This window comes from Danio aesculapii, chromosome 23, assembly GCF_903798145.1.
Source record: "Danio aesculapii chromosome 23, fDanAes4.1, whole genome shotgun sequence".
Lineage (NCBI taxonomy): Eukaryota > Metazoa > Chordata > Actinopteri > Cypriniformes > Danionidae > Danio > Danio aesculapii.
The window spans coordinates 30638558-30653127 of record NC_079457.1 but is presented as its reverse complement, the minus strand read 5'-3'; the positions used below and the strand labels follow the sequence as shown (position 1 = coordinate 30653127).

General features: G+C 37.1%; 1 protein-coding gene across 1 annotated transcript in view; it reads left to right on the top strand.

Moving 5' to 3' along the window:
- Positions 1-14570, top strand: part of nkain4 (sodium/potassium transporting ATPase interacting 4) — a 130376-nt gene that overhangs the window by 90857 nt on the left and 24949 nt on the right. Inside the window, exon 5 of the mRNA XM_056448772.1 lies at positions 10132-10192. Within this exon, the coding sequence (XP_056304747.1) occupies positions 10132-10192 (61 nt within the window). The remainder of the gene's footprint in view (positions 1-10131; positions 10193-14570) is intronic.

Here is a 14570-nt window from a genome sequence, read left to right as displayed (position 1 = left end):
CTTCCCTTCCCATCATGCTCTCTGCCCCAGAGACTGACACAAGACGAGGCTGTAATTCAAAGAACTTTTTTTTTTTTTTTACACGTAATTTAGATGTTCAGGGTAACATTGCAGATCTAGCAAATACGCAGCAGCTCCACTGGCAGTGACTGATCTTCTTGTTGCTGTTTTTAGATAATAAAATAAAGTGAAGTTGAAGAGCAAGCACACTGAAAAAAACGATTTCAGCAAAATTTTTGCCAACAATTAATATGGGCTGAACTTAAACAAATTGAATATAGTAATGTTCATCCTAATTTGTTGTCAGCCCAAATAAACTGTTTAAACCCCTTATCCTAAAAAATGTAGTAAATCCAGTGAATCATCTTTGAATCATTTGACTTATTTCAAAAGAAGGTGTTTGTTTTTCTAGTTGAAATTAATACAAATATCACAGAATTTCTGACATCACTTTATTTAGAATATTAAACACTTCAATTAACCAAATTAATCCAAAACCAAATCAATCCAGTGATTAAAACATCATATAAAATTCTTTATTAATGCAATTAGATATAACAACAATACATTATAATTAATAATTTACACAAAATCATTATTTGTATTGTAATGATTTGCATTTGTTGTTGTTGATAATAAAAATAATAATTATAATAATAATTATTGCTATTATTATTATTGTTGTTGTTGTTGTTATTTATTAAAAATTTTTATTATTTTATTTTAACAAAACTATTTGTTAAAATTAATAAATTGACTAAAATAATTATTATAGAGTTGTTTTTAATTTATTGTTATCATTGTTATTGCTATTATTATTGTCTTTATGAATAATAATAATAATAATTATTATTATTATTATTTTTATTACAATGTTTATTATTATTTTATATATCTGTAATGACCTCTACATAAGCTTAATTATCAATTGGTATCAATTAATCTTTTATTTTTAACATGCTTTAAGTGCCTTAAATGTTTAAAATTACATCATTCTTAAATAAATATTTTACAAAAAAAATGTTGTTATTTGTATTGTAATAATAAACTTATTACTAATTCATTTTCATTATCTATAGTGATTTGTATTAATAATAATAATAATTATAAGAAGAAATTATAATAACAATGTATTATTATTATTATTATTAATTAAATTATAAATAACTTACTATCATTACTTTAACAACACTAGTGTTTTTATTATCATTACTAATTTATTTACATTATTGCTATTGATTTGCATTATTATTAACAAGAACATTTTTTATTATTACTTTAACAATACTACTAAATTAATCAAATGAATAATATATATATATATATATATAATAAGATAATTGTTATAGTGTTGTTTTTACATTATAATTATTATTGTTGATGTTTTTATGAATAATTATGGGTGACATGGTAACTCAGTGGTTAGCACTGTCACCTCACAACAAGGACGTTCGAGTCCCAGCTGCACCAGTTGGTATTTCTGTGTGGAGTTTGCATGTTCTCCCCGTGTTGGCATAGATAAGTTGGCAGTTGTGGCAGCCTCTGATGAATAAAGGGAATAAGCTAAAGGAAAATAAATAATGATTAATATTGCCATTTTCTTGAATAATCATAAGCTAGATTATTAATTATTAGTAGTATTTTATATTTAAACATGTTTTAGAGTGCCTTAAATGTGTAAAAATGCCTAATTCTTAAGAGAACCCCTGCTTGTTTTCCTTCAGCAACCAAACAAACATTCTAAAAACACTGTTCACATCCAAACACTGCAGCGTTATATTATAATTATCACTTTTTTGGCCATCCAGACTGTATACGTCTGAGAATGTGATTAAAAAAAAAGTTCAACTACAAAGCGTCTCCCTGTGGTGCTCTAATCACTTCTCATGTACACACACACACACACACACACACACACATAAGTGGATTTCTGCAAACATCTCTGAGGCGTTTGTTTGTTTGGCTGTGAATATTTCTGTGAGAAGTGTGTTTAATCTGAGATCTGCTAGTGCACTTTTCTCAAGAGTTTCTGAAGAGAGGGAAGTGATTCAGTGTGTGTGTGTGCGCGTGCGTGTGTGTGGACCCAGCCATACACACTCAATCAGCTGGACTAATTTGTGTCACAGCAGGGGTGACATTGGCGCATAATTAACCTGTCAAACATCAGTTCATGTGCTGAGTCCAAGAATTCATTTTTTTATGTGTGTCTGTGTATTTATGTCCACCCTTTTCTGCATGTCATTCCTAGCTCCACAGGGGTGGTGTTTGGGGGTGAATGAGGGGGCGGCCCACTCTCACCCTACACCAGATTGAGTGTTTGTTATTTATTATTATTGATTTTTTAAATTGTTTATTAAATGATGATGACTGTTATTGGTATTAGTTTTAGTATTAGTAAAAGAAGTAGTAGTACTAGTAGTGGTAGAATTAGTAGTAGTTGATATGTTAATTGTTTATTTAATTATTATTATTAGTAGTAATAGTAGTAGTGTTACTAGTAGAAATAGTAGTAGTAGTATTAGTAGTCATAGTAGTAGTAGTGTTAGTGGTAGTAGATCTTGATCTTTACTACCATTATTTTTTCACCCACAAGGAGAAACATTATGTTAAATCCCTCTGGACATTGAGTGAAATTTATGTTGAGGCTGAGATAAGAAAGTATCCAATAAGCATGCCCACGCTTGCCAACATCTGTCTTTGCTGCTGCATCAATCATTACTGGAGAAAACTGGACACTCAATAACCTTTAAAACTCTAATGTACATACAACAAAAATTGAACCATAACCATGTCTAGAAAAAAAGTATAAAAAGTGCAGGGAATTCCGGTGTAGTATAATTTATTCACTGTAAATATTAATGAAACTTACTGTTAACCAGGTGACAGAATTTTACTGTAGCCTTTTTACTTTTTTTTTAATCGTAGAAATCACTGATATTTTTACAGTGTATACTATTAAATTAACACAGAAGTTGTCTGCGAAGGATCTACCTAAGCTTGGTAAAATAAAATAAGTATATATAAGTAGTGATGCAAAAAATCTGTGGGTGTGTGTGAGTGTGTGAGAGACTGACAGATCAAGCAGCTGCTCTGTTCACTTGACCTGTTTCTGTCATCTCAGACATTTTACTGCACTTCTGTCTGATCAGGCCTCTGCTAAACACACTCGAAAAAAGTTTGCCAGCATATTCAGTCTATAGCAGGAAGGGAGCTAATGACTACCGAATTCCAGCATACCTCAAAATATCTTCTTTTGTGTTTCTCAAACAGGACTTGTAACTACTTTTTTTCATCAACTATGCCTTTAATAAGAGCACATCTTTCCTCCAAATGTTTGATTTGAGGTGTGTAGTTTTATGTTTGTTTATAGTTTAACAGATTGTCTTACAAAACACCACTAAATAAGAAAACGGACTTATTACTTAGTTATAATATCACTATCAAAAGCTTAATAGGCTGGGTCGCGGCGGCAGCAGTCTTAAAAGAGAACCCCAGACTTCCCTCTCCCCAGACACTTCCTCCAGCTTCTCCGGGGGGATCCCAAGGCGTTCCCAGGCCAGCCAAGAGACATAATCCCTCCACTGTGTCCTGGGTCTTCCCTGAAGCCTCCTCCCGGTGGGACATGCCTGGAACACCTCCCTAGGTAGGCGTTCATGAGGCATCCGAAACAGGCATCCTGAGCCACCTCAGCTGACTTCTCTTGATGTGGAGGAGCAGCGGCTCTGAGCTCCTCCCAGGTGTCAGAGCTCCTCACCCTGTCTATAAGGGTGCGCCCTGCCACCCTACGAAGGAAACTCATTTAGGCCGCTTATATCCGAGATCTTGTCCTTTCAGTCATGACCCAAAGCTCATGACCATAGGTGAGAGTAGGAACGTAGATTGACCGGTAAATCGAAAGCTTTGCCTTTCGGCTCAGCTCCTTCTTTACCACAACAGACCGATACATTGACGCCATTACTGCTGCTGCTGCACCAATCTACCTGTCAATCTCACGTTCCATCCTTCCCTTACTGGTGAACAATACCCCAAGATACTTGAACCAAGGACCTTCCTCCAACCTGGAGATTTGAAACCTTTAAAAGTACACTTATATGACACAATTAAGTACTTTTAGATTGCTTTTAAAAGTACTTTTTACTAAAAATAAAATTAAATGTGATAAAATTACCCTACATCAAGTGGGTCAGGGTACAAAATCGGGCTAATATTGTTGATCTTGTCTTAAAAATGTATATTGTCCAGATTTGTCAGATGTTTTGATAAAAGGTTTTCAAATAATGAGTAAAAAATGTCCGTGGTAAACATAATTTAAAGGGCTAGTTCACCCAAAAATGAAAATTCTGTATTTATTTACCCACCCTTCCATTTATTTCCAACCTTTATAAGTTTTGTTAAACACAAAAGAAGATTTTTGAAGATTGTTGGAAACCTGTAAACATTGACTTCTATAGTAGAAAAAACAAAAAAGATTTTGGTTACATGCTTTCAGCTTTCTTCAAAACATCTTCATTAGTATTCAAAAGAATAAAGAAACACATAAAAGGTTAAAACCACTTGAGGGAGAGTAAATAGTAAGTAAATTAGAATTTTTGGGTGAACTATATCTCTAAAATACAGAAACTCTGTCACAGTCACAAAGCCATAGGTTCTCATTTATTTATTTCTGTGTAAATATATCAGTTTGATACTGTATAAATAATCAAATGTGATCAAAATTAGTGTGTAATGTATGTTCCACCAGGAGTATTGTTGAGTTATGTTTACCTCAGACATCAATTTACTCATCAGTTGAAAATATATAAAACAAAATCCATGTGTAAATCTTGTGGAAACCACTTGTAAGTTAGTTATCTGACTATTGACATCACAGTTGGAAATTTCTTTGTATATCATCTACAAAACAGTTTAAAAATGTATACTTCTACATGTAAAACCCAACCATCAACTTTATCACATGAAATGAGTGGTTAATTATACTCATTTGAAAAGAGTTTTGAACTCAGTGTTGAAGGTAATGAGTTTATTAAATACTTCATTACTTCAACTTAAATAGAGAAAGTTCACAGTACTCATATACAGTAGATTAGTTAACTCAAATGGTTTGTAACAATTGGTTTCCTCAAACGGTTTAAGTTGCCTAAACTTATTGGGTTTTACAGTACTCAGTTGGTTTAAGTTCTCTTCATTTATTGGGTTTTACTTTGCTCAAATTGCTTCATTTACTCAAATAGATCAAGTTCACAGTACTCATTAGGATTAGTTTTTGAACTTAAATGGTTTGCTGCAATCGGTTTCCTCAAATGGTTTGAATTACCTTAACTTTTTGGGTTTTACAGTGTACTACAATTGGGAGCACATTACAGATATATTATTTGTACCAATGACAGACATTTTACCAAGTTTACTTCAGTTCTATTAAATATTTTTAATGAGATTTAATGAGGATTAGTGCTCGAGGCAGATTCCACAATGATTGCAAAAACAATTTCGATATAACTCCGATCAAATTAAAGGTATTATGGAGACGAGACCGAGAGACTGACGTTTGAATTATCTACCCGTGAGAAACACCCTGAGGGATCTGCAGGCTGTGACCCAGAATCCTCCTCTCTCTACATTTGCTTCAGCCTTTGACCTCAATGATCTGTTCACGAAACACAGACCAAACACTGTTAACCCAAACTGTCTCTTTATATTACAGCTTCAGTCTGTATCACTTTGTAGCACTGGAAAGAAGATTTAGTAGCAGAGAAATATGAGCCTGTGATTGTGAGGCTCTGGGCTTTAGGAACTTGACTTTTAAATATCTGATGGTTTTTAATGACTATAATGATCTTGATTTTGAATCTTACAGTAGACTTGAGCTTAAAAGTTTGCATTAACTGGACTTTTATATCAGTATGTAGATGTACTTGTTGATGTTTGTGGGGTTTCTTTTTGTGCATCATTCCATCATAGCAAACTAATGGTAAAAGGTGCATGGTTAAGAATATTGTGGCTGAAGCCATCAATCTGACCACAACAGAGAAGCATCGCCACTGTAAATGTGGAACCAAATGCTCAAACTTTGATTGAAGATTACCAGTGTATTATTTTCAGTGGATTAACATTGATGGAATAATTGTTCACCTGTTCACTGTAAATGAATTTTAAGGCTCTGTCCAAATGAACAAGGGTATTTTCAAAAACCTACTTTCGTGGTTACGCTTTTTGTCCACACAAAAAAACAGACTTTAGTGTACTTTAGTGTTCCCGGTCAAAATTGGCCAGTCTCTTTTAACTCCTCTTAAATAGCTCAAAAAGCATTATTTAGCTGTAAACAAATTCTCAAACTAGTGTTTAGCATGAATTTATAGAATTAGTCATGAAATAGCTGCAGTGAAAATACAAATATGCACTGAAAATGTATTACAAAATGACCATATAATGTCATGGAGGTAATCACATGGGAGGATCGGCACATAAGCACAGGAAACGCATGTGTACCCACAAAAGACCTTGTTCAGTCTGAAATGTGTATGTGAATGAGTGAGTTAGTTGGGGTAGTGTGTATGGGGATGTTTTCTGTTTGATGGTTGAATATAGTCTGGATACCTTTTGACTGGGAAACCACACGGTTGATTAGAACACTCAAAATTCTGTAAAATAGGTGATCATGACTTTTACACGTACAAGTGCATAGTGTGGAGGATATCCTAAGGCCTTGAGGCAATCAGATGTAAAACACAATATTTATGAGTGTCTTAAGTTGTAAATCAGTTAGATTTGACCCGAACACGACAGGAAGATTAAGAGTGTAGAAATATAAAATAAATATTAATAAACTATAAAACACTTTTCAAAAAAACAACATAAAATATATATATATATATATATATATATATATATATATATATATATATATATATATATATATATATATATATATATATATATATATATTTAAATATTGCTAAATAAAATGCTAAATTTAAACGCTATATGTTCAAGATTGTAACTTTCACAATGCTGTTATTCATGTTTCTATCTGCATCATATAATGGGATGTATTATTGTGTTCATAATATGATTCATAACACTCAAAATATACTATCATATATTATATATTTCATAGTATAAATTATGAAAAAGTATCATAAATGGAGCAGTTTTGACACCACAAAATAAACAAAAGATCATAATATGAAACGATAGACTTTTATTTTTTGTCCATACAATATATAAATCGTCATATTGCACAGCTTTAGTTGTGAATATCATGGTGGCAATCAAAACATGCAGTGCTCTACCACGGTCAAAGTCAAACAGCTTAAATATACCTTCATGTACACAAACAGATTCAAGGTTAAAAGTAGATGCAAATCAAGCTTAATCCTGCAGTTGGCGGTCTGGTTGTTGACATTTCTTCTGATGCAACTGGTATTTCACAACTCATTCAGTGTAACAGAAGCTGATTTGTGAGTTGAACTTCATAAAGAGAGAGAGAGAGAAACATTCACAAAATGATTCATCAGCGTCTTTCGGCCTCATACTGTAGACTCCCATTCAGGCATTTACATTTACAATTTCTTAAAGGTCTGTTTCTGTCTTTCATATGCAAACCCCCCTTTTTTCATGCATGTAGGTGTGTGTCGGGCAGTTTGCCCACTGACAGATTAATAGGTTTGGAATAGTGCCACTCACTGGGAGTTGAGTTTGCCCTGTGTGTGTTTTCATGCAGAGCTGTGCCATCTGTCTCTGTGGCACTAGCATACCCATCAATATGCCTGTCATACACACACACACACACACACACACACACACACACACACACACACACACATTTTCACTGTTCACTTGGCACAGAACTTTGTAAAACTCTCTTTGAGTAATGTATTATCGGTCATGTGTGTCTTATAGTGAATGGTTTATTAGCTGTACCTCCCATTCCTTCCGCACGCACTTATGGTCAGGGATTTCAGCAAACCCTTATGACTAACTTTTACAAATTTAACGGTGTAACTTATCTAGAAGTGTATGCTACAGACTTATTTGATGCCACAAATCATTTAAAATGTTAAAAATAAAAAAATTCTTATAAATAAAAAAATCAAGATATCAGAAAATTGGCGACCATAGGTGTTTCTATACTTTAAATAAAGACAAAATTAAGCAAAAAAAATTGAATGTTTTAAAATTATTTATTTTTAAGATAAACTTTGTGGGTGGCGCAGTAGGTAGTGCTCTCGCCTCACAGCAAGAAGGTCGCTGGTTCAAGCCACAGCTGGGTCAGTTGGCATTTCTGTGTGGAGTTTGCATGTTCTCCCTGCGTTCGCGTAGGTTTCCTCCGGGTGCTCCGGTTTCCCCCACAGTCCAAAGACATGCGGTAGAGGTGAATTGGGTAGGCTAAATTGGCCGTAGTGTATGAGTGTGAATGATAGTGTATGGATGTTTCCCAGAGGTGGGTTGCAGCTGGAAGGGCATCTGCTGCGTAAAACATATGCTGGATAAGTTGGCGGCTCATTCCGCTGTGGCGACCCCGGATTAATGAAGGGACTAAGCCGACAAGAAAATAAAAGACTGAATGATAAATTTTGTATAAACATTTGATAAGATTTATATTATATTATATTATATTATATTATATTATATTATATTATATTATATTATATTATATTATATTATATTATATTATATTATTTGATATTATAATGTTTATATTAATAAACAAATCACTAAACAAATTTATACTAGATTTAAGCCATTTGTGTATGTATATATATTTTCACCATGGTAAATTGGCTCACTGTACATGGTTTATTTAATACCAAACTATACATAATATACACTCACCGGCCACTTTATTAGGTACACCTTACTAGTACTGGGTTAGACCCCCTTTTGTCTTCAGAACTGCCTTAATTCTTTGTGGCAGAAATTTATCAAGGTACTGTAATGTTATGTTATGTGTATTTATATAACACATTTGTGTATGACCATACACTCAAAGCGCTTCACAATCGTGGTCTTTCCACACCACCACCAGTGTGCAGCATCCACTTGGATGATGCGACGGCAGTCACAGGACAGTGGCGACAGTGCGCTCACCACACACCAGTTATTGGTGGAGTGAAGAGACAGTGAATAGAGCCAATTCGGTGGATGGGGATGATTGGGAGGCCATGATCGTAAAGGGCCGATTGAGGGACTTTGTCCAGGACACTGGGGTTACAACCCTACTTTTTTACGAGAAATGCCATGAGATTTTTAATGACCACAGAGAGTCAGGAAATATTCTGGATATTCCTTAGAGATTTTGGTCCATATTGACATAGCATCAAGCAGTTGCTGCAGATTTGTCAGCTGCACATCAATAATGCGAATCTCCCATTCCACTACATCCCAAAAGTGCTTTATTGGATTAAGTTCTGGTGACTGTGGAGGCCATTTGAGTACAGTGAACTCATTTTGATGTTCAAGAAACCAGTCTGAGATGATTCATGTTTTATGACATGGCACGTTTACTGCTGGAAGTAGCCATCAGAAGATGAGTACACTGTGGTCATAAAGGGATGGACATGATCAGCAACAATATTCAGGTAGGCTGTGCCATTGACACGATGCTCAATTGGTACTAATGGGCCTAAAGTGTTCAGAAATACTCAGATGAGCCCGTCTGGCACTAACGACCATGCCACATTCAAAGTCTCTTTAAAATCACCTTTCTTCCCCACTCTGATGCTCAGTTTGAACTGCAGAAGAACATCTTGACCATGTTCACATGCCTAAATGCATTGAGTTGCTGCCATGTGATTGACTGATTGTACCTAATAAAGGTATGGACAGTTTGTACCTAATAAAGTGGCCGGTGAGTGTATATTCACTAACCACAATATCTTATTGTATTTATACTGAGATATGTTGGGACAATATTTTTTCAGCACAATATATAGTTACAACCTTAACAGCAAGTAATAGAAATCTATTCATAGTATGTGTACTGACATCATGTGAAGACAGGAGTTGGCAGTGAAAGGTGGAGAGATTGTTTAGAAGTTTTTGTGTGCAGCTCTGCCTTTCTTTTCCACTCTGTTTGCCATCTTTCTGTCTGTCTGTCTGTCAACACTGACAGGTTTGTGTTTGTCTCTGCAGTTGCTGGGCTTCATCTACGCCTGCTACGTCATCAGTGTCATCACAGAGGAGGAGGACAGCTGTGAGTCTCTCTCTTCTCCTATCAGGGCTGTCTGTCTGTCCGTATGTGTGTCCGTCCATCTGTCTGACTGTCTTTCTCTTTGTCTGTCTGTCTGCCTGTATGTGTCTGTCCATCTGTCTCACTGTCTTTCTCTCTGGCTATCTGTCCTGCTGTCCGTCACTCTGTCTGTCTGTCTCTACCTGCCTGCCTGTCTCTCCCTTTGTCTGTCTGTGTGTCTGTCTGTTTGTTCATCTGCCTTACTGTCTGTCTGTTTGTCCAGCCGTCTGTCTGTCTGTCTGTCCATCCCTCTGTCTGTCTGTCAGTGTCTGTCTGTTTGTATGTCAGTCTGTCTGTCCATCTCTCTGTCTTTCATTGTCTGTTTATCTGTCTGTCTGTCTGTCTGTCTGTCTGTCTGTCTGTCTGTCTTTTTGTCCATCTGTCTGTCTGTTCTCTCTGTCCATCTATTCATTTCTCTATGTCTGTCTATCTGTCCGTCCATCCATTTCTCTCTGTTCTCTCTGTCTCATCCGTCTGTCTGTCCATGTGTTATTCTGACTGTCCGTCTGTTTGTGTGTCTGTCTGCCTGTCTGTCCATCCGTCTGTCTGTCTGTCCATCCATTTGTCTGTCTTTCTGTCCGTCCGTCTGTCTGTCTGTCTGTCTTTTTGTCCGTCTGTCCATCCGTCTGTCTTGCCTTTTTGTCCATCTGGCTGTCTGTACGTCTGTCTGTTCTTTTTGTCCATCGATTCATCTCTCTGTGTTTGTCTATCTGTCCGACCATCCGTCTGTCTGTCTTTTTGTCTGTCCAACTGCCTGTCTGTCTTTCTGTCTGTTCTTTTTGTCCATCCATCTGTCTGTCCATCTGTCTTTCAGACTGTCCATGTGTCTGTCTGTCTTTTTGTACGTCTGTCTGTCTGTCTGTCTGTCTGTCTGTATGTCTGTCTGTTTTCTTTGTCCATCCATTCATCTTTCTGTGTCTGTCTGTCCGTCCATCTGTCTTTCTGTCTGTTCTCTCTGTCCATCCACCTATCTGTCCATCTGGCTTTCTTAAGGGGGTCACACACCAGAAGCACCTCTCAGCAACCACGCAACGCAGCACCATGTATTTCAGAATTCTAAACATTGGTTTCTATCAGGGTATACACACCAGCACTGCAAGTCGGCGGCTGTCCGTGGCGCCCAGCCATGACTCAGGACACTGTTCATATTTCTGCCGCGCCACAGAGCACCATCTGAATAGTTTCATTTTAAATATCATGCGAATGTGCGCGTCTGGTGTGTGATACTTCCAACTGTCATGTGCGCGCCGTGTCGCGGCGCATCCGGTGCGACCTGCTTTGCTGTCCATCTGTCTGTCCATCCATCTATCTGTCTGTCTGTCCATCCGTTTGTCTGTCTTTCAATCCATCTGTCTGTCCGTCTGTCTGTCTGTCTGTCTTTTTGTCTATCTGTCTGTCTGTCTGTCTTTTTGTCCATCTGTCTGTCCGACTGTCCGTCTGTCTTTCTGTCTGTTCCCTCTGTCCTCCATCCATCTGTCTGTCTTTCTGTCTGTTCTCTCTGTCCATGCATCTGTCTGTCCCACTGTCTGTCTGTCTGTCCGTCCGTCTGTCCATCTGTCTGTCTGTTTGTCTGGCTTTCTTCCTGTCCAGCTGTCTGTCTGTCTGTCCGTCCGTCCGTCCATCTGTCCGTCCGTCCGTCCATCTGTCCATATGTCCTTTTGTCTGTCCATATGTCTGTCAGTTTGTCCATCTTTGTCCGTCTGTCTGTCTGTCTGTCTTTTTGTCCATCTGTCTGTCCGACTGTCCGTCTGTCTTTCTGTCTGTTCTCTCTGTCCATCCATCTGTCTGTCCCTCTGTCTGTCTGTCTCTCTGTCTGTCCGTCCGTCTGTCCATCTGTTTGTCTGGCTTTCTGCCCGTCCAGCTGTTTGTTCATCCATTTGTCTGTCTGTCCAGCTGTCTGTCCGTCCGTCTGTCTGTCTGTCTGGCTTTCTGCCTGTCCAGCTGTCTGTCTGTCTGTCCGTCCGTCCTTCTGTCTGTCCATATGTCTGTCCATCTTTGTCCGTCTGTTTGTCCATCTGTCTGTCTGTCCGTCCATCTGTCTGTCTGGCTTTCTGCCCGTCCGGCTGTTTGTCTGTCCATCCGTTCGTCTGTCTGTCCATATGTCTGTCTGTTTGTCCATCTGATTGTCCATCTGTCTGTCCGTTTGTCTGGCTTTCTACCCGTCCAGCTGTCAGTCCGTCCATCTGTCTGTCCAGCTGTCTGTCTGTCTGTCTGTCCATCTGTCTGTCCGTTTGTCCATCTGTTTGTCCGTCTGTCCATCTGTCTGTCCGTTCGTCTGTCTGTCCATCTGTCTGTCCATCTGTCTGTCCATTTGTCTGTCTTTTTTTCTGTTTGTCTGTCTGCAGAATTTCTGGTTTTGTAGAGAACTATTTTTTTATCGACTGAGTCAAAAAGAGTGTGTGCAAGAGGAAAAGCGTTGAAAATGAAATATGTCTATCTGGTCATACTCTTATATGAACATTCAGGAGAGGATGTCTCTGAGTCCTCCTAGCTGTGTTTTGTGAGGATATATCTAAACCAAATGAATTATCAATGTTGAAGTCTATGAAAAGTTGATACAAAAAGTGATGTTCGGTCCATGGGAAGATGATCTACTCAGATATTTTTGTGAGAAATAATGTATTATTTAGCTCACTTTGTAAAATGGTGTCCATATTATTGAACCTACATTTTTCAATTTCATGTTTGCAAGCCAGGCTAATTGGAAACGTTTACTTCTGCTTGCATCTTTGCTAAATTCCCTGAAATGAACACTGGAGACAGACAAACACTAAAAGTTTGATATAATCATAATCATAATTACAGGGGCAGGGGGGGTCTGGCTTGGACAAAAGTGTAGAGGGTTGGGGAGTCGCAGAATAAGGTGAAAGTGAGCAGCAGACCGTTGAGGAGGGTGATCAATAAAATAAGGTGCCGGATCCAGCGTGATCCAGCTGACATTGAAAATTGTCAAAAAAAAACTCCATATATCTCATATATCGCAAAAACATGCTCACATGAGGTGTTTTTTCAGGAAAATACAAACAGGCCAATAGGTCACCTAATCTGCTTTTGTGTAATTAACTACATGGCACAGGAGATTGATTGCTGTCGCTTCAGCAGCCAATGAGCTTGCTCCACAGCATTTTAAAGGTCTCGTTGTTTTACAATAGCATGTGCAGCACGGTTTTCAGAGACCTTCCTCAACCCCAGATCCACCTGTGTTTAGGTTTGCTAAGCGGGTTACATATGTTATGTTTGCCCTGCAGTAGCAGTGTGTTATACTCTCAGACTGCATGTCTGTGCGTATACTTGCAATAGCAAGTCTCAGTATTTGATTTGCCATAATAAAGCAGCAGCGTAGCAGATTTATGCCACCAAGACCAAACACATCAACATTGCCATATACTAAAGGTGTAACAGATCACAAATCTCACGGTTCAGATCACATAATGTTTTTTTAGGCATGGATCGAACCATTTTTTGGATCAGCCAAAAAGGGGAGGAGACAAATGTAATTTGCTTTTAACTTATAATGAAAACAGTACTGCAAGAAACTTTTGGTTTTAACATACAGAACCTTAGAACATATATTCAAAATAAAATAAAGAAATAATCAGCTGAATAAAAATAAACTGTAAAGTATTCACTACTGTGAAAAATTCACTGTTATTACTACTGTTGCTGATAACACTTCATGTAGAAATCTTACATTATTTGTACAGCAATATTTATTTTTAGTCTCATTTTTAATAAATTATTTAGTTGTTTACTCATAAAACTTCATGTTTCATTGCTAGATGTGTCATTTTTGAAGAATTATTCAGTGGCATATTTCTAATGGCTAATTGTCGCCACCTATTGGTTAAACAATGTAATTGCTGCCTACAACTTTCATTTTTGAGTGTCATATAACGGTGATTTTAATCTTTACTAGAAATCAGTGTTTAGCTAAACTATAAACTGTTATCTGAGTACTTCTGTGGTATTTGACTGTTTGTAACGTCATAACTAACTCAAAAGACTATGCAAATCACCAACATTTATAATTTGTTGTGTGGGTGTTGAGATCCCGATCTTTTAATGATTAATTGTGCAGCTTACAATGACTGCATTAATGCAGGCTAAACAAGTTGTGACAGAAAATAGCTTTAATTACCTAATAAACCCACCACATCCGGCATAACCTACCACAACTTCTCCTGTCATCATTATATTTAACAGGAACGCCTAAATGCTTTAATACATGTGATTTGAATGACGCGAGAGGCGATCTCTCTGCGATAGTAACAAATTTAAGATTAATCTACAAGTAAATAAAATGTATTAATCCACGGGTCACATGTGTTGCGAACCATGGGTT